This window comes from Entelurus aequoreus, linkage group LG15 (assembly GCF_033978785.1).
Source record: "Entelurus aequoreus isolate RoL-2023_Sb linkage group LG15, RoL_Eaeq_v1.1, whole genome shotgun sequence".
NCBI lineage: Eukaryota > Metazoa > Chordata > Actinopteri > Syngnathiformes > Syngnathidae > Entelurus > Entelurus aequoreus.
In genome coordinates this window covers 36011349-36032398 of record NC_084745.1, presented here as the reverse complement: position 1 = coordinate 36032398, position 21050 = coordinate 36011349, and the positions used below count along the sequence as shown (strand labels likewise).

The window sequence follows — 21050 nt, the reverse complement described above, 5'->3', positions numbered from 1 at the left end:
TAAGAATAATAGTGGTTATGAATAATAACAGGTTAATTACACAATAACATAAAAAATAAAAAATGTTAATAACATCCATCCATCCATTTTCTACCGCTTGTCCCTTTTGAGGTCACGGGGGGTGCTGGAGCCTATCTCAGCTGCATTCGGGCGGAAGGCAGGGTACACCCTGGTTAATAACCCTGGTTAATAACCCTGGTTAATAATAATAATAAGGTTAATAACATAAAAACTATAATAGTTAGACCAAAAATTGTTGCAGCACAAACGATTGGGAAAAGTTTGGGGTGATTTTGACAAGGTGGGGGGACTGGGGTGCGCAACTGTACATAGGTCAGTGACTGGGCTAACCTAGAATAATGTGAGCACTGTAACTAACATATCTATGCTAATGTTTGTGTCCTCCTGTCCCATGTCTTAATGTTACGTCGTTGTATATGATATACATTCGAATTATTACGTTGTGTACTAAGTGTAGAGTTACAGTGTGTATGTAAAAAGTGGATAAAGTCCTTGTGTTGAATGTTTTTATTATCTGGCTATTAAAACAATGTGACTTGTGTGGTCCTTTGTATATTTTATTGTTTTATTCTATTTTTTTAATGTGTTTTTTTTAGATTCTTTTAATTCAATTACTTTTTATTGTTTCTTTGTATTTGAAGCACTCTGGAAACAGCTCTGTTGTAAAAGGGGAACTGCACTTTTTTGGGAATTTTGCCTATCGTTCGCAATCATTACGAAAGACAAAAAGACAAAATATATATTTTTTGCTTTCTCACATATAAAAATCATCTCGTTCTCGGTGGCTAGTATTGCAGCTAATGGGAGCAATTAATTCTACCGCTAAATCACTTTAAAAATGCATTCAAAAACTGTCACCAACACTTCATTTACGTTTCGTAACCTGTATTATTAACCAAACTGTTGCGACATTGTTATCGTAGGAGCGAACACTGAGGAACTCTTTCTAGCAGCGTAGGAACACGTCGGCGTGCTTTGCTATTAGCCGTAAAAGCTAACTACGGCAAGAAATAAGCTAGCTTCTACAACAACACGAAACGCATTTAAGTTTATAATGCACAACACTGCGATACGAGCCCAATCTGTACTGACTGAAAAACAGTGCAGTATCTGTAAAGTATTAGCCCACATTTAATCTTTTGTTTGTACACAGCTAAGCTAACTAGACAGTGTATGTACTCTAGTTGTAATAACGTGCATGGCCTGCTGCGTGTATCATGGTTGATATTAAAGTGTGACTCACTCGATGGACAGTTGTTCGTCTGGTCCAGCTGGCCGGGGACGTTTCCTGTTGATTTTGGGTAAGCAATCCATTTATGTCAAAATAGCTTGGCTCCAAGTTCCATACTTATACCGTCAAAATAAATGTCATCACCCTCTCCCGGCTTCCGTCTGCTCCAACTTCTCACTCTTCCTTCATGCTCGCTTCTATAAGCAGCAGTATATTCAGCTTCAAAAGTATAAGGTTGGAATCTCAGGGCATTCAATCGATCGCAACTGGACTGTTTGGTTTGTCTTAGAAGAAGTTTCGCCTCTCATCCGAATAGGCTTCATGGGTTTGTGCTCATGGACTTGTAAAACCCAAAACCAGTGAAGTTGGCACCTTGTGTAAATCGTAAATAAAAACAGAATACAATGATTTGCAAATCCTTTTCAACTTATATTCAATTGAATAGACTGCAAAGACAAGATATTTAATGTTCGAACTGAGAAACTTAATTTTTTTTGCTAATAACACATTGCAAAAAAGTTGGCACAGGGGCATTTTTACTACTGTATTACATGGCCTTTCCTTTTAACAACAGGGGAGATCAATTTTTTAAGCATTACAGGTGGAATTCTTTCCCATTCTTGCTTGATGTACAGCTTAAGTTGTTCAACAGTCCGAAGTCTCCGTTGTGGTATTTTAGGCTTCATATTGCGCCACACAATTTCAATGGAAGACAGGTCTGGTCTACAGGCAGGCCAGTCTAGTACACTGTTGTTGCTTTTGCAATGAAGCCACGCTGTTGTAACACGTGGCTTGGCATTATCTTGCTGAAATAAGCAGGGGCGTCCATGATAACGTGGCTTGGATGACAACATATGTTGCTCCACAACCTGTATGTACCTTTCAGCATTAATGGTGCCTTCACAGATGTGTAAGTTACCCATGCCTTGGGCACTAATACACCCCCATACCATCATGGATGCTGGCTTTTGAACTTTGCGCCTATAACAATCCGGATGGTTCTTTTCCTCTTTGTTCCGGAGGACACAATGTCCACAGTTTTCAAAAACAATTTGAAATGTAGACTCGTCAGACCACAGAACACTTTTCCACTTCACATCAGTCCATCTTAGATGAGCTCGGGCCCAGCAAAGCCAGTGGCGTTTCGGGGTGTTGTTGATAATTGGCTTTCACTTTTCATAGTAGAGTTTTAACTTGCACTTACAGATGTAGCGACCAACTGTAGTTACTGAAAGGGGTTTTCTGAAGTGTTCCTGAGCCCATGTGGTGATATCCTCTACACCAGGGGTCCCCAAACTTTTTGACTCGGGGGCTGCATTGGGTTAAAACAATTTGGACGGGGGCCGGGCTGTGTATATGTATATATATATATATACAGTGTATATATATATATATACAGTGTGTATATATATATATATATATATATATATACATATATATATATATATATATATATATATATATATACACACATATATATATATATATATATATATATATATATACATATATATATATATATATATATATATATATATATATATATATATATATATATATATATATATATATATATATATATATATATATATATACACACATAGGTGTATAGAGGCCCATTTCCAGCAACTATCACTCCAGTGTTCTAATGGTACAATGTGTTTGCTCATTGGCTCAGAAGGCTAATAGATGATTTGAAAACCCTTGTGCAATCATGTTCACACATCTGAAAACAGTTTAGCTCGTTACAGAAGCTACAAAACTGACCTTCCTTTGAGCAGATTGAGTTTCTGGAGCATCACATTTGTGGGGTCAATTAAACGCTCAAAATGGCCACAAAAAGAGAACTTTCATCTGAAACTCGACAGTCTATTCTTGTTCTTAGAAATGAAGGCTATTCCACAAAATTGTTTGGGTGACCCCAAACTTTTGAACGGTAGTGTATATATTAGATATATATTTGATATGTATATTAAATATATATATATATATATATTTGATATATATATTAAATATATATATATTAGATATATATATATTAAATATATATATATATATATATATAAATATATATATATATATATATATATATATATATATATATATATATATATATATATATATATATATATATATATATATATATATATATATATACTTTCCGCGCGCACAATGATGTCACGTTATCGATGAGAAAATGCATTTTTAGACAATATGATTTGCCTGAGGGGCTAGGAGACACCGTGAGTAGCAAGCGGTACAAAGTGGATAAGAAAAGACAGAAAAAAATAATATATATATATATTTTTTTATACTTGAGACTTCCCGCGGGCCTGATTTTGGACGCTGGCGGGCCGTAGTTTGGGGACCCCTGCTCACTGATGTTTTTGATGCAGTACCGCCTCAAGGATCGAAGGTCACGAGCATTGCCGCTTACGTGCAGTGATTTCTCCAGATTATCTGAACCTTTTGATGATATTACGGACCGCAGATAGTGAAATCCCTAAATTCCTTGCAATAGCTCGTTGAGAAATGTTGTTCTTAAACTGTTCGACAATTTGCTCACGCATTTGTTCACAAAGTGGTGACCCTCGCCCCATCCTTGTTTGTGAATGACAAAGCATTTCATGGAAGCTGCTTTTATACCCAATCATGGCACCCACCTGTTCCCAATTTGCCTGTTCACCTGTGGGATGTTCCAAATAAGTGTTTGATGAGCATTCCTCAACTTTGTTTTCTTGAAACATGTTGCAGGCATCAAATTCCACATGAGCTAATATTTGCAAAAAATAACAAAGTTTTCCAGTTCAAATGTTAAGTATCTTGTCTTTGCAGTATATTCAATTGAATTTAGGTTGAAAAGTATTTGCAAATCATTGTATTCTGTTTTGATTTACACAACATGCCAACTTCACTGGTTTTGGGTTTTCTAGATTGGTCAGATCTCGTCTAGTGGCTGGTGCATCTTTCAAGTGTGTATCATCTTTAAAATCGTTAAAAAAAAGAGACGTGTGTTCTTGTCTCTCGTAATGATTGTGAATGATAGGCAATATTCCAAAAAAAGTGCAGTTCCCTTTTAATACTGCTGGACGTATGAAGGTGTTTGGATTGGATTGGCTTGTGGACAAACTGAGCTAATTAGCATTAAAGTTACAAACACAAAACAGCATGTTCACAGTAAACCTGACTAAAAGCAATGTCTTGGGGTTTTTATATTTCAATTCCAGCATCAAGGCAAACACTTTTGTGGGACCTGAGACTTTTGTCAAATTTTAGAAACTAGTATAATATGGGACCTTTAAACTGTACTTCCTTGTTATGCAGCATTAGTGCTACAAGACACTGGTTGTTTAAGTACAGTCACATAACCAGTGAATCATGCGGTTACCTGGATAATACGACTTCGGAATGGTGCTGCTGTTTGTCTTCATGGTGAAGGACGACGCAGACGACACTGCTGCACACACACACACCACTATTAGAACAAAAATCCTCGCCATCAGGTGAAGTATGTGTGTATTTGCATGCACTCACAGTGTCCGTTCAGAGTGTGACTGTGTGTGTCCACCATTGTGTGCTGTGAATTGTTGACCATCAGAGTCATTTCCTGTCTGGAGCTCAGAGTTTCCTTCCTTTTCTTTGTCAGCTTCCTGTTGAGACAAAAATCACCAAATACATTTGAAATGTATCTACCCATCTTTATCTATCTACAGTCGTGGTCAAAAGTTTACATACACTTGTAAAGAACATAATGTCATGGCTGTCTTGAGTTTCCAATAATTTCATCTGACATCACATGGACAAAGATAAGACCTTCTGGAGGAAAGTTCTGTGGTCAGATGAAACAAAACTTGAGCTGTTTGGCCACAATACCCAGCAATATGTTTGGAGAAGAAAAGGTGAGGCCTTTAATCCCAGGAACACTAAACCTACCGTCAAGCATGGTGGTGGTAATATTATGCTCTGGGCCTGTTTTGCTGCCAATGGAACTGGTGCTTTACAGAGAGTAAATGAGATAATGAAAAAGGAGGTTTATCTCCAAATTCTTCAGTACAACCTAAAATCATCAGCCCTGAGGTTGGGTCTTGGGCGCAGTTGGGTGTTCCAACAGGACAATGACCCCAAACACACGCCAAAAGTGGTAAAGGAATGGCTAAATCAGGCTAGAATTAAGGTTTTAGAATGGCCTTCCCAAAGTCCTGACTTAAATGTGTGGACAATGCTGAAGAAACAAGTCCATGTCAGAAGACCAACCAATTTAGCTGAACTGCACCAATTTTGTCAAGAGGAGTGGTCAAAAATTCAACCAGAAGCTTGCCAGAAGCTTGTGGATGGCTACCAAAAGCGCCTTATTGCAGTGAAACTTGCCAAGGGACATGTAACCAAATATTAACATTGCTGTATGTATACTTTTGATCTAAGAGATTGGGTCACATTTTCAGTAGACCCATAATAAATTCATAAAAGAACCAAACTTCATGAATGTTTTTTGTGACCAAGTATGTGCTCCAATCACTCTATCACAAAAAAATAAGAGTTGTAGAAATTATTGGAAACTCATGACAGTCATGACATTATGTTCTTTACAAGTGTTTGTCAACTTTTGACCACAACTGCATGTGTACCAGCTCTATGTAAAAGCTTATTTCATGTTCACTTTAAAAGCATCTGGTATTTTTCCCTTTCTATTCCGAGTGTACAAATAAAACCAACCATTTGTCTGATTTTCTGAGATACAGACACAGACACACACACACACACACACACACACACACACACACACACACACACACACACACACACACACACACACACACACACACACACACACACACACACACACACACACGCACACACACGCACACACACACAGATTGACCCTGACCTGAAAATGTAAGAGGTAAAAATCATATATATAAATAAGTATGAAAACTGGCTTTTAAAATGAAAAGACCTGTGTGAGTGTGTGCGTGCGCTCCCTGAGGCGAGCGGCTGGCCCCCTCCCCCTCATGTCTTCTTGCTGTGCGCTTGAGTCACATGTAAAATCCTTTTCCTTCTTTTTCTCGGTAAAAAGCACAACCACAACCAGGAATAATAAAAAATAAAAATAAATATTTCTAAACACACACATGCTCACAGTGTGAACACCGTTATTAGTAGGGGTGCACAAAAAAATCTGTCATTTTCTATTTTTATTTTTTTTATTAAGAATACATTTTTTAAAATGTTTTTAAGCCATCTCCATGCAACCAGAATAAGTTTTTCTAACCAGTAACTAGTAATTATTATACCAAGTAATACATTGCAAGAATCGGTTTGAATCGAGGATAGAAAAGAAACCGGAATAGGTTGAATTGTTTAGGTGCCCAAAGATTCACATCCCTAATTATTATCACGTGTAGCATGTGAGTACACCCCTCACTTTCACATCCAGTAACCATTGTTATTCGAATATGTATTCCCAAGGGACTCTACAAAGAAACTTGGGCATGCTTTAGAGTAGTCAGTGTACAGCTTGTATAGAAGTATAGATTTACAACTGAACATTCAGTCATTCTTGTCTAAATAGCTAGCAAAGAAAGTAAAGATAATTGTATGATTGCATCTTGCAATCAAGCATGGTGGTGGTAGCGTCATGTTCTGGTCCTGCACGAGTGCTCCCGGCACTGGAGAGCTGCGGTTCAATTGGGGGAAAACACAAATTCCAATTTGTTAACTGTGAGGTGTACTCACTCGTGTTGGCAGCTAATTAGACAATAACAGTTTTGTGCGGACTCATTTACAGTCGGTAACAAAGCTGCTATACAAGCTGTACGTTGACTACTCTTAAGCATATCCGTTAGTATTGACTTTTGAGAGACTAAAATGTGAGTGGTGTGCTGATGTTTGTGAGATACCGTATTGTTTATTAGCATTTTTCTTCCTGTTGTTCTTCCAGCAGTGTTGCCCTCAGGTGAAAAGACCTTTTCACACACAATTGTGTCCTAAACAACATGACGGCAGCTCGGAGGGTTTCGTGCACGCAACAATGATTGTGATGCTAAATGTTCTTTAAAAATCTTATTGGCTGAAGGCTTGCTGTCACTTTATGTTTGATTATAATCTTTGCAGGCAATCAACACACTTTTTATTTATTTTTTTATTTTTTACATGAACTAACTTTGTTTTTGTCTTCTCTTGGTCTCACGATGGTGGACCCATGTCTCCCACTAAAGGCGACTTCTAACGAGTTGTGACTTCCTGTTGCGCTGCTTTAATGAGTCGCACGGCTGCCTGGTCCCAGAGTGGAAATCAAACGCGCCCCATCAACATTAAACTCTCATTAGAGACAAGTGAGCGGCTCACTGCTGAGATCAGCCTACACGCACGCACACACTCAGACACACACACACACGCACACGCACACGCACACACACACACACACACACACACACACACACACACACAGTAGCCTGAAGCAATTCTGCTTTAGGCTACATAAAAAAGGGAGAGTAAAATGCTCTTTCATCTAAATTTCTGTCTCATCTTTGACGATCGACAAACACACAAGCTTTTCTTTGCATGCTAAAATGTGTGTGCGTGTCCCTGGTGGGGAGTTGTGTGTTTTATGTTGGAGAATAAAGTGGGTCCACACAGTTTAATGGTGATTACTGATCCATGATTCATCCTCCGTCTGTGTGTGCGTGTGTGTGTGTGTCATGTTCCATGCAGTGTTTGCTGCCATTCACAGCAGCTAGTTAGCTGGACATTGATTGACAGCCGGCTTTCAGACACAGACTCATTAGCGGTGGGGCCCGCCCGCCAGTTAGCCCCGCCCACGCCGCATGGTTTCCTACCGTTTCTTCATGAGCAGGATGACTCCAAGGAAGATGATGATGAAGAGCAGGACGCCTGCCATGGCGCCGGCGATCTTCACTGTGTGGTCCGATTGTTTCTCCTGATCCGGTTCTGGTTTCCTAGTGGCGGCGCCTGAACGGTTGCAAATCAACATTTGTTAAGATCCATCCATCCATTTTCTACCGCTTATTCCCTTCAGGGTTGCGGGGGGCGCTGGAGCCTATCTCAGCTACAATTGGGTGGAAGGCGGGTACACCCTGGACAAGTCGCCACCTCATCGCAGGGCCAACACAGACAACATTCACACTCACATTCACACACTAGGGCCAATTTAGTGTTGCCAATCAACCTATCCCCAGGTGCATGTCTTTGGAGGTGGGAGGAAGCCGGAGTACCCGGAGGTAACCCACGCAGATGACGTACAAAAATGTATATGTTGTATATTGAATAAATATGACGTAGTAGTTCATTAACACACATGTGAAACTCCACATTTCTGAATATGCGGCTAAAGTCAATTTATGTCAGCAATTCAAGTTTAAATGTAAAACTAATATGTGATATAAACTCAATATTACATGCAAAGTGAGATATGTCCAGCCTTTATTTCTGGGATCTATGATCATGGCTTACAGTTTTTGAAAACCCCAAATTTTCAATTCAAATTTTTCCTAAGCTGTAGGCCATTTTCATCAAATTTATATCAAAAGAAGGCTTGAATGATCTTGAGTTGCATGTCATATATCAGTTTCCCCCTGGAAATGTAATTGCTGGAATACATTAACTTTTTAAAACATTCCAAATATTTGAGTGTCACCTGTAATGTTTACAATCAGATGTTTGCTAAGATAATTAAGTTCTCAGAACTACAGATCAACCAATATGTTTTTTTTCAGGGCCGATACGATACTGATTATTAGTAGTCAAAGAGCGATATTTGGAGCCGACATTAATTTGTGGTAAAAGTTATTTAAACATGAATAATACACATCAGGAAAAGGTTTTAAGGTACCATTAGAGTGGAAAAACAAGTAGCCTCTATATTGAAGCTATTATCATATACAGCTGATTAAGGACACCAAAAGACTTCCAAAGTTGGCGGATAAAAAGATTTGATCAAAATAGTATCAATCTCACTGAGATTCCCGAGCCATATTGAGAGATAATGAGGAAGCCAGTCCCATGATCGTGTGACGTCACGCTATGAACCATCAACAGCAATGCTAATCAAGCAGACTTTGTGACAATGATTACTTTGTAAAAATTTTGATCCAGAACCTTATATTTTTGAGCCTGAACAAAAAGAGCATGAGCAATAAGATTTAGAAGCCGAGTGATGGATGCAGTTTCATTGTGACACTAGCATCCACAGCATTTCTAGGTGCTAAACATACAAACTAACAATAACAAACTAAAATAAACAAACACTTACTAAACAATTTCCACTCTCGCTGGGATGCCGACCGACGGGATGCTCACATAATTATGTTTAGATGAAGAATTAATCACAATCCTCAATTGCTAGCTATCTATTTACGATTTGAAATGCATAAAAAAGCCAAGCACATGTGTTCCTGACTTACGTAAGGATTGTGAATGATAAACAGCACATCTCTTTCTAATTTTTGCATATTTCCAATATGACTGATCTGACACTATGGTCAGAGTGCAGAAGCGCTACTACCGTGACGTAGAACCACCGAAAATAGCCGCAGGTATTCGGAACGGAATATTCAAAATGGCTGACTGAATTTGTGGCATTTTCTTATGTTTAAATGGTGTTATCACATACCTTGTGGATTGTAAATACAAGTGGATATGGTTTAATGGATTCAATGAAACACAAATAAGCTTATAAAGTCAACTTGTTTTTCCACTCTACTGGTAATTTAACATAATTTTTTTAGTAAACGTCAGACCAGTAGCCACATAATGTTTAATGCGGCGCTAATATTGTGGTTGATTTTGCACCAAACAACATCAGGGGATTTCACAAACACCTCTATTACATGTATCTAATGCTGCGGGTCAGAGGAACATCATTATTCTGGGAAAATTGGTAAGAAATGTGGGATTTCTCTACATGGGTGAGCACCACCGTGAAAGCACTGAGCAGACTAGAGAAGAATTCTCACTAGAATATAAATAAATGCCAAAACTTATTTGGGAATAATTATTAACAAGGATAATAATTGTATTCTTGAAAGAATAATTAAACAAATTGGCTCCAGCAAAAAGGGAACTTTTCTCATGCTGGGCAAAAGGGCTGGTGCTTGTATATACAGGTATCATATGTGTGTATATTGTGTCTGCTGACATAGTTCTGTTGTACCAATATCGAAATACGTCAGAAATCAGCACAGATAATTGGCCTGGCCGATAATCGGCTGATCCCTAATCAGAGCAGAACATGAATATGATGGAGGCGGAGTCAGAAGGTGGGCAAGGATGGAGGCGGAGTCAGGAGCTGCCAAGAATGTACACTACTAGTGTTTTTTCACGTTGTCATGATGAAAGCGAACAGAACAAAGTGACTTGACCACCGGAGGTCACTGCTCACTTCCTGTGTGTTGTTACCATGACAGCACGGGCTCCCCTTGCTAGCTCATTATTACATTAATTAACTCACAGCAGCAAACTACGGCCAGCATCTTTCTTTTCTAAACGCTAATGATAGAGAATCGAAAGATTGCTTATTGCTGAGAAAAAGTCCCGGACAGAAACTATTTCATGTTGGTCTAAAGTGGTCTAGAAAAATGTTTTCCACTTCCTGTTTGTCTCTTTCAAGGTCATCTTGACTATTGACTGCCTCACTTAATCATCTAACACACACACACACACACACACACACACACACACACACACACACACACACACACACACACACACACACACACACACACACACACACACACACACACACACACACACACACACACACACACACACACACACACACACACACACACACACAGAGTGTAGAAAAGATGTTTGTACATAAAAGTGAAGCTTCAGGGCTTCAGCCACTCACACTGAGTGGGAGTTGTGTGTGTTTACACATTTGTGTGTGTGTGTGTTTGTGTGTGTGTCTGTGTGTGTAAGACGGTAGTTAAATAGTTTCCTTCAGGCTTTAAATATTTAAATGTAATTTTCTGTAGGCTGTAAATGTGTGTGCACCGCACCTGTTCCGCTATCTGTTGTAAATGAATGCAACACACACACACACTCACTCACTCACTCGCACACACACACTCACACACACACACACACACACACACACACACACACACACACACACACACACACACACACACACACACACACACACACACACACACACACACACACACACAGTGTATATTTGCACTAATGCGATTGCTTGATGACAAACACTCCCTTTCAAAATAAAAGGCCACTTGGAATGCAGGGATGTCAGAGGGAGGGGGAAAAGACGTAAGGAGAAACTGTGGCATCTGACCTGCGAGCTGCTTGTCGCCAGCCGCAGGGGCGAGGCCGGCGTGTGGCGTGCTGAGCTGCGTGCTGATGATAGCAGCTGATCATCCAGCATGGAGCATGCAGAGATTCAGCAGAAATGTTAGGAACATGCAGCATTGTCCTACCCCCTCTTGTAAACCCTTCCTGTTGGTGGCGCCCCCATCAGCCTGGGTGGTGGTAACGCACCTCTGATTGTGGCGCTTATCAAGCAGTTTTTAATACAAAAAAGAGGAACCCCCCTCCCACCCAGGCTGATGCGGCATGGCCACGTTAGGTCCTGAAAGAGACATGTTATCTTCACACATTAGTAATCAAACCAGAGGAAAGAGGAGCAGCATGTTAGCATGTTGACACATTAGCATATTAGCATGTTACAGAGAAGAAGAACAGACAACAGCGTACTCTCAATGTAGTTTGAACCACACATTCAACCCACCAAAGAGACATGGTTGGCTCCTATAGTGTGACTGACAGGTGTCAAGGGAGGGGCTGAGCCAATCAGCTCCCAGTGTCATTAAGCTATACAACTGTGCACCAATAAAAACTGATTAAAGTCACAATAGTCAACTGCTGTGTGTGTGTGTTGTCTGCTGGATGTCCATCAAGGGAGAGATCACACTTTTTAGCTTGTTTAGCTCGTCTGCTCAATGTCTCCCCGGACATCCATTGAGTTCCAGTCATTAGCGTTGTGTTAGTGTAGCATCCGTGTAAGTGTGTGTGTGTGTGTGTGTCTCTGGGTGTACGAAAGGACAAGCGAAGGACACTTGAACATTTGTCTTTGTCCCATATAGACTAGCTGGTGACAAGCTAGCCATCGAGCTGCAAACGTAGTTAATAAACGATGGATTTGTTTAGCTTTTTCAAAGGATCCGCCCACATATTATTCTTAGCTCCGCCCCTTTGTCACACAAACAACTAAATCAAATAGGTTTTACATTCAGGTTTTCAAAATAAAATACAGCACTGCATTACCTTTAGTGGCCACACGGACGCAGTCAATCTTTGTCTCCTGTGAGAGAGAAGTGCACACAAACACACACGCACACACACAGGTTGTAAACAGAATGGACAGAAGGAAAATGGCTGTGTCTCAGCCCGTGGCATTTAACAGCCAACACACACAGACGCGCGCACACACACACACACGCACACACACAGGGAGTGTGTGCAAAGTGAGATGGAACATCTTGTGTCTTTCTGGTTTTAACAAACAGACGACAAATTAACCACAAGAGCTCATGAATATTCATGCGCACACACACATTCGCTACGGCGGCGTGTGGTGGCGCGTGTGTGTGTCTGCGGTGTGGTGACAGTGAAAAGCTCTCCTGTCGCTGCATTATTCAACACACACACATACACACACACACACACACACCAATTAAACCTCCAAGCGTCAATAATTAACACACAACACAATAACATCTTGCAGCAGCGAACAATTATCTGTTTCACACACACGCTGTAGGCGCTGCTGTTTGTCTGTGTTCTTGTTTTAATGTCTCTGTGAGGGCCAGATAGGGTCAAAGTTCAAACTTAAGGCTCATGTCCATACTAAAAATGTGCATTTGTGTTTGTACTCACTCCGTTAGCACTGCTGACGGCCTGATAGTAGATGGCATAACTCTTGTGAGGCAGCAGAGGAGCGTTCCAGAAGCCACCGTAAGTCCCGTTGTCACCTGAACATCACATCATCATCCTAATCGTCATCATCAGACTGACTTGCGTGAAAATTGTGCATGTGTGAACAGTGTTTGCGTCAACAAATTTGTAAGAACCTTCACGCTTGGCTGTGATTGCTTGTTGGGCACAAACCACTCACCGACACAAAATGGCGCCGGCGTCCTAAGCTGGCTGACGGGCAACTCCGCACTGAAATAGTACTGCGAGTTTAGCAGCGTGGCATTCTGGAAGTGGATCGGCACCGGGTAGCAGCGTAAGATCTCTGCAGTGCCCCTTCTTTGCCTGCGGGGGCGCTCTTCCTCCACCACCACCTGGTATTTACTACACACAAAAATCATTAGCAGCAAACTCATTAGCTAAATGCTACTCTGTTGTCATTAAAAGTCAAATTGTTGCAAAAAATTATTTTTTGAACAAGGTTTTGCACTCAAATAACACACACACACACACACACACACTGAAATATTGAGTAGCATCAATCTTACGCTTTATTAAGTTTTCATGAGCAAAACTTGAAAGATTTAAAGATAACATGTTGACATCTTCAAAGTGTCACTGTAAATGTTTCTATTATTTTATTATAATCACGATGACATCACTGCATGAGCTGTCTCATCAACACACAGACATTAGCATAAATGATTAAACCTGGTCTGTTTACAAGCTGTCATCTGATTGGCTGCTTTCCTAACACTGCACTTCCTGTTTGTTCTGCAAGTGGAGTTGGTCTGTTGTTCAAGTGTGTGTGTGTGTGTGTGTGTGTGTGTGTGATGTTGCACACAATGTGATATTTGTGTGATTATTTTTAACATAGCTTTTGTTTCCTTTGACATGCCAGCGTGTCGCCTTTGGGCACGCTTGCACACGCAAGCTCGTATAAGACAGCAGTACAAAAGGTGCCGCCACGGGCGACCTACTGCTGTAATCAGATTACTGTCACACATACACAAGAGGAGTGTATGGAGTTAGTGGGCGGAGGAACAATGTTTGTGTGAGCGTGGGCGTGCACGTCACCTGACGGGGGCGCCGCGGCTCCGCGCAGGTCTGAGCAGGACGGTGACGGTGGACTCGGTCTGGTTGAGAGGAGACTGCATCTCGTAGGCGGGCATCACAGGAGCTGAGGAGCAAAAAGACATGGTAACTCGCTTGTAGGCGGTGCACTCTTATTTTGAAAAGAACTCCCCCTACAAGGTCTGTGAATCTTTGGGCACCACCTAATTCGGTTCGATTCTTGGGAGTAACAATTAGATTCAGAATCAATTCTCGATTCAAAACGATTCTCGATTCAACATTATTACTTTTTTAATGACATTGGGTGCCAGTTCTATGATAAACTATATTCCTCCATAAAGTAAATAAACAGCTCTGATACATTTCTATATTACCGATACTTAAAAGAAAACTGGTTTTGTTTAATAAAACCCACAGAAGATACGGGCCTCTACATCAACAATACGATTTGCCTGAGTGGCTAGACAGGATAAATTAAAAAAGATGTATTGAAAAAATAAAAAAATAGATTTTTGTGAATCAATTAAGAATCGCTACAAATAAGAATCGCGATTCATTTGAAAATCTATTTTTTTAGACACCCCTCGTCCCTACCTTGGATCTTGGTGGTGAACTGAGTGACGGCCGGCGGCCCAAAGCCTTTGACAGTGGACGCTCTTATTGTAAAGGAGTAAGTAGAGCCCGGGAAGAGGCCAGTGAAGACATGACTTGTCTCATTGGCCTCTTTAAGCACCTTCCCGCTCTGGTTTGTCAGGTCCAAGTCCGAATCGAAGGAACTCAGGGCTTTGAAGGAGATCTAGCAGGAAGTAGGACCATATAAAGATGTTACTTTCGGCATTACCTTTCATTGATTGACCAATGTATGGATGTTACCGACCTCGTAGTGCCGGATGCGACCGTACGTGTGCACCGGTTCTGACCAGCTGACACTGATGTGCTGCTCGTAGGTGCTGCCCACAATGGACTCCAATGGAACTGCTCCGGGAACTGTGAGCAGCAATAACATTAGCATGGTTAGCAGTGTGGGCTCACACTCTCAAATGTATTGAAATGTGCGATGCAAGATTTTGAGCTAAATCCTAACATGTCGGCTAGTTCAGCCGCAAGTGACTGGTTTGTGGCCTATGAGGGGTATTCAACAGTATAATATATTCAGCATTAGCCACGCATCCACACAAGCATAAAGCAATGCTAGTTAGATAGCTTGGAAAAAATATTTATTAGTGTTTCGTACCGTCCTCGTCTGTCAGCACTAGCAGCTCCTCGCTCTCTTTGCGTCCTTCGGGGTTACTAAGGACAAGTTTCATGCTAACGTTTGTGAATGGCGGCAGGTTTCGCACAGTGTGCTGTGGCGGGACGCCTCGCGAGTCGTACGCCACTTCCTCTAGCACATCCTCCTTCGCCGGATCTCTGCGTGACAACAAATGGGAGGCAGGGTTATCGTAGCCGCACTCTTCCACAAACTGGTTCTTCTTCTTATTCGCTTACCTGGCAGAAGCCCCCGCAGGCCTGTAGCGGTACTGCACTGTTAGGTTGTAGCTGTGACAGCGGGTCACGCTGTAGCCGAAAGATTCCCATTGGAGCGTCACCTCTTTGGCGCGCACATCCACCACTTGGAGGTGACGTGGGCCGTGCATCGGGTCTAAAACACACATTTGTTGTTTGTTAACCACACAACACTTTCAAATTGGTAAAACAATTAGGTCTGTCAAATGATCACATTAATTGCAATGTATTATTTACAGCCATATTTAGCGCGTTACACTTTTTAATCGCGTTGGTATTTTTATTTTTATTTTTTTTGTCATAAAAAAATTCAATCATGCGGGCTTACGGACTGTATCCCTGCAGACTGTATTGATCTATATTGATATATAATGTAGGAACCAGAAATATTAATAACAGAAAGAAACCATCATTACGAGGAGAGCTGGAAACATCTCACAACTCCTACCATCACTCCAGACTAGGAGAGAGGAGGCTGCAGTGAAGCTGGTCAGGGATATGCATGATGAGCAACACCCTCTGCATGACCTGCTACCTCTAACACGAGGCAGCCGCACTGCCAGGACATTGAGGAACCAACATAAGCTGGCTGAACCCGAGCCCAAAGCCAAGACAAAGAGACTTAAAAACTCTACCCTGCATACTGCAATTAAGCTGTAAAATGACACTATCTAATTAAATAAGTAATACAGTCATATACCAAAATGGTAATAGTTTCCATGCTGCTGTTGCCCTGAAAATGTTTTTTGTTTTTTTTAAATATATAAAATACTGTCTGTTCTTTTTATTTTTTCATTTTTGTTTGTTTGATATTCATTGTAAAGTTCAGCTGTTTTTTCAGTGGGGCCCTGGCTCCACTGCAAGCAAGAATTAATTAAATAAGTCAAGTCAAGTCAAGTCAAACAACCCTTTTGTGCGAATGAGTGTAAATGGGAGAGGGAGGTTTTTTGGGTTGGTGCACTAATTGTAAGTGTATCTCGTGTTTTTTATGTTGATTTAATTAAAAAAAAAAATGTTTTTAAGTATTTTTTTTAATTAAAAAAAAAAAATAAAAAAAAATTCTTGTGCGGCCCGGTACCAATCGATCCACGTCCAATCGATCGTCTTCAAGCCGCTTTCTGCACTGTTTTGTGGGCGGTCTTATTTAGGTGGCTCCACATTGGCTGCGTCTTCTCCCTTTCATCGTTGTTGTAGTTTTTAGCGCTTCCATAGTGAGTCTACTGACAGATATAAGTTCTAACTATACTCTACTTTGTAATAGAAATGGCAAGAAGGGAGGATGCATGTGCATGTATGAGCCAGTCTGCCCAATAAAACGATAGCAAAAAAGAAGGAGCTTACTGACTACAACGCAGACAACAATGGAGGACTCGCGCAAAGCACTTTGGGTAAATTAATACCATACATGTTCGAAATAAATTCAAACCATAACCATTTATGGAGATATCCGCAAGACGTCACAGGTTGTGCAAATTCCAAACAGCTCGTTTGGAGGAAGTACGAAGGAAGGCAGGATTATTTTACAAAAATCTCCACCATGCCTCCACGGTTTGATTTCAAATGTTCAGGAATTATTCAGAACCCAAATACACAAAAACAGGTACCAATAGGTAAGAAAAGTTGGTGTTGCTTAATAGGTCCACTTTAAGAAAAAAAAAAGAAAAAAATGTTTGCACCTCACACAACGTCAATAATTAATCAGATTGTCATATTTAAGAAATATTAAGAATTAATAAATCACAGACTTAAATAAAATACACATGACCTTAGACCCATAAGGTAGTCAACATTACAAATTGTTATTCAAGTTAATGTGACATATCAAACAATAATTCTAACATATTTAACATTACAAGTTCTACTTTTAGTGTAGAACTTGTGTTTTGATCTCAAAGGCTTCCGTTGTCAGGAGCACAGGGGATTCCGGAAGCTAGCTGGCGACACAATTTAACAAACACACATAAAATGTTTCAAACATGCTTTAAAATAGCAAAATGCACTTCTGATTTGTTCCATAACATTTACAACTAACGTGATTTAAAAGAGCTATTTGAGTGCAAATGAGAAACTGTTTTAAAATACAGATGAATGGTAGACAGTCAGTGACAGGACAACCCGTTGCAATGTATCCTGGGAATTTTAGTATAAAAAACGTGCTTCATATGGACACTGAATGGCCTGTTTAGACATGAAAATAGATTTACCGCTTAAAAAAGTAGGTAGTACGTAAATTACACTTTCAGTGCTTTTCAAAATTAGAAAACAATGTGATAAAAATAATATTGACGATATACATTTTAATTATATCTTAAAAATATCATCAATGGTGGTATCCTTGGAGGTGCTATGATTAAATACTACCATGATGAAGACGATGTCCTGAATGAACAAGCTTCTCATATGAAATACAAGATTAAAGCTTCCTGCTGAAAAGCACACAAGCCCGCACACACGCACACACACGCACACACACGCACGCACACACACACACACACACGCACACACACACACGTAAGGGTTGTAGTTGAAGATGACAGACAGTGATCCACATATAGAGAAATGATTGATGAGAGCAGGAAACCCCAATTTCTTCTCGAAATCCACTTGGTGTGTGTGTGTGTGTGTGTGTATGTGTGTGTGTGTGTGAGCTTTCTCAGGTGTTTTGCTGTTGATGAACAATAGATTTCCTGTTCTCAGTTGCCTTCTTGACACCCCCTACACACACTCGCACACACACGCACACACACACACACACACACACACACACACACACACACACACACACATTCGCACACACACACACACACACACACACACACACACACACACACCTAGTGCACAATGGAAGCACTTGTGAGTTTCTCCACAGCGATTGCATGATGAAAGAGAATTTGAGCTTAACCTCCAACACGCACATGCACACGCGCGCACACACACACACACACACACACACACACACACACACACACACACACACACACACACACACACACACACACACACACACACAAGGTGGGAACAAAGGGGTCGGAGGTCAAGGAGAAGGAGTGCGGCAGGGATTGCAGTGGATCCTATTACCCATAATCCCTGAGGGGGCTGGGGGGGAAAGTGAACGCAATCTCATAAATTCTGACTATTCCACCCCTGCCATCCCATAATTTTGGCCTGACATTTAAATCAGACGCTGAGGGAGTAAAAAAAAGAAAAAGCTCCCAGCTGATGATGTCATCAGGTACTTTTTTGCCCAACTCTCAAAGTGTTGGATGCCCTCACTTCCTGTTGGCGACTTTGTGCATGCGTGTGTGTGCCACAGCTGTGCGTCTTTTGTGTCAAAAGAGGACGTCTCTTCCTCCATGAGTGAGGGTCTCGCCAAGCTAATTAGCTTCCTATTCACTCCTCTTTGCAGCTGCTAGCACGTCACCCCATCATCATCATCATCATCACCATCATCGCCATCGTGTTGCGAGAGCTGCTGGCTGACTTGATGGCGCTCTAGAAAGACTTATGAGAGGACACATGCTAATGCTAACCCTGCTAATAGGCCCAGACACCTTTCTTCACAGACCTATTCTTAGATTATTTTCAGGATATATTTTGGTCATCTTAGTTTTAACTTCACAACTTTAGAGCAGCTTTTCTGGCCATTACAGTCGTACACAGGAAATACACAGAAAAATCACATGTATTTGCAACTCTTTCAGTCCAGCTTTGTGAGTGGTGTGAAATGCTGCATATATAGGTGACCAAAAAATACATAAAAAGACAGAGTGTTTTGAGAGAGAAGACCATTCTTATTCTTTAAGTTGCAAGCAAAAATTAGAGTTACAAGCATCTCCGCCGTTATTTGGAGTAGCAAATGTCACAGTGAACTAGGGCTGCAACAACTAATCGATTAAATCGATTAAAATCGATTATAAAAATAGTTGGCGATTAATTTAGTCATCGATTCGTTGGATCTATGCTAAGCGCATGCGCAGAGGCTACTTTTTATTTATTTTAATAAACCTTTATTTATAAACTGCAACATTTACAAACAGCTGAGAAACAATAATCAAAATAAGCATGGTGCCAGTATGGTGCCAGTATGCTGTTTTTTTAGACAGAAATGTAGTTTGTCTCTTTTATCCGATTATTAATTGATTAATCAAAGTAATAATCGACAGATTAATCGATTATCAAATTAGTTGTTAGTTGCAGCTCAACAGTGAACCCTGTAAGAATGCCCATAACATCTGGCCTTATTCGCTATCGTTAGCTTATAGCTAGAGATGGACATAGTTTTGTTTTCCAACCAACAAAATCAACAAAAACATGACAGAGCGTGTCGCTAGCTAACTTAGCAAAGCAATTTGAGCGTAGCACAGCAAGACTGTACCACACTGAAGCAGAAAGATGCAACCAAGGATGTTAAAATAATATCTAAACAGCAGGCATTTATCCATGAGTATATGGAAAAACTGATGGTGTGTTTGACGAAATAGCAGCTCAAACAAGATACCGTAGATGTCCACTCTCAAAGGGGAAATACTGTACATTATTATTACATTACTTCATAAAGCTAATGTATTGGTTTTTAATAAATTATATTGGATTGTTTTTCATACAACATTTCTTATCTAGAAGTTTTTTTTGTGTTAAAAAAAATCATGTTACATGTAAAAATTGTGCTGGGGGCCTAGCACCAATTCAATTAATTTCAATTAATTTCAATAGGCAATGTTGATTTGAGATACAAGTGATTTGAGTGGAGAGCTACGTCACAGAACCAGAACTAATGTACAATTATTACTAATTAAAAATATTACACACACAAATGTATCAAATTAAGTATTTAGTAATTTAGAAATCAATTTAATAATTGTGTACTTTGAAACACACTGTATATTTATATAAGTCTACAACGTTGTTAATATTATGTTACAATATGCTTTAAGATAAAACACTAAGGAAAGATGGTGTTTAATGTGTTTAGTTGTTCACCTCCGGAGACCCAAGTTTTTCCAGAGATTTATTTCAAAAGCAAAAACATACTACCAGAGGAAAAATCTGTTGCCCTGTGGAGAGAACATCCCATTTGTTAGGATTTGTGTAATACAATAGACATTAGGTCTTCCCAAAATGGCTGTCTTTTTCCTCAAACAGCATTTTTATGGCCACAAGAGAAGTAAATGAAGAACGGTTATTGTGTTCTGAAGTGTTTAATCAATAGTTTCAAGTGGTTTTAGTAACATAGCATGTTCTCAGTGTCCTTTGTGGTGGACATAAG

General features: G+C 40.2%; 1 protein-coding gene across 5 annotated transcripts in view; it reads right to left on the bottom strand.

The window, feature by feature from the left end:
• The window catches only part of ptprma (protein tyrosine phosphatase receptor type Ma), a 106411-nt gene that overhangs the window by 14946 nt on the left and 70415 nt on the right, over positions 1-21050 (bottom strand). For 3 of the 5 annotated variants that reach the window (XM_062021340.1, XM_062021341.1, XM_062021342.1), the window contains exons 10-21: positions 15767-15920; positions 15513-15688; positions 15156-15265; positions 14873-15074; positions 14282-14384; positions 13407-13588; positions 13169-13263; positions 12557-12593; positions 11568-11642; positions 8089-8221; positions 4787-4902; positions 4641-4709 (exon numbers count right to left, since the gene is read on the bottom strand). In XM_062021340.1, coding sequence (XP_061877324.1) covers positions 4641-4709; positions 4787-4902; positions 8089-8221; positions 11568-11642; positions 12557-12593; positions 13169-13263; positions 13407-13588; positions 14282-14384; positions 14873-15074; positions 15156-15265; positions 15513-15688; positions 15767-15920 — 1452 coding nt within the window. The remainder of the gene's footprint in view (positions 1-4640; positions 4710-4786; positions 4903-8088; positions 8222-11567; positions 11643-12556; positions 12594-13168; positions 13264-13406; positions 13589-14281; positions 14385-14872; positions 15075-15155; positions 15266-15512; positions 15689-15766; positions 15921-21050) is intronic. The other 2 variants (XM_062021344.1, XM_062021343.1) reach the window with 1 other exon arrangement.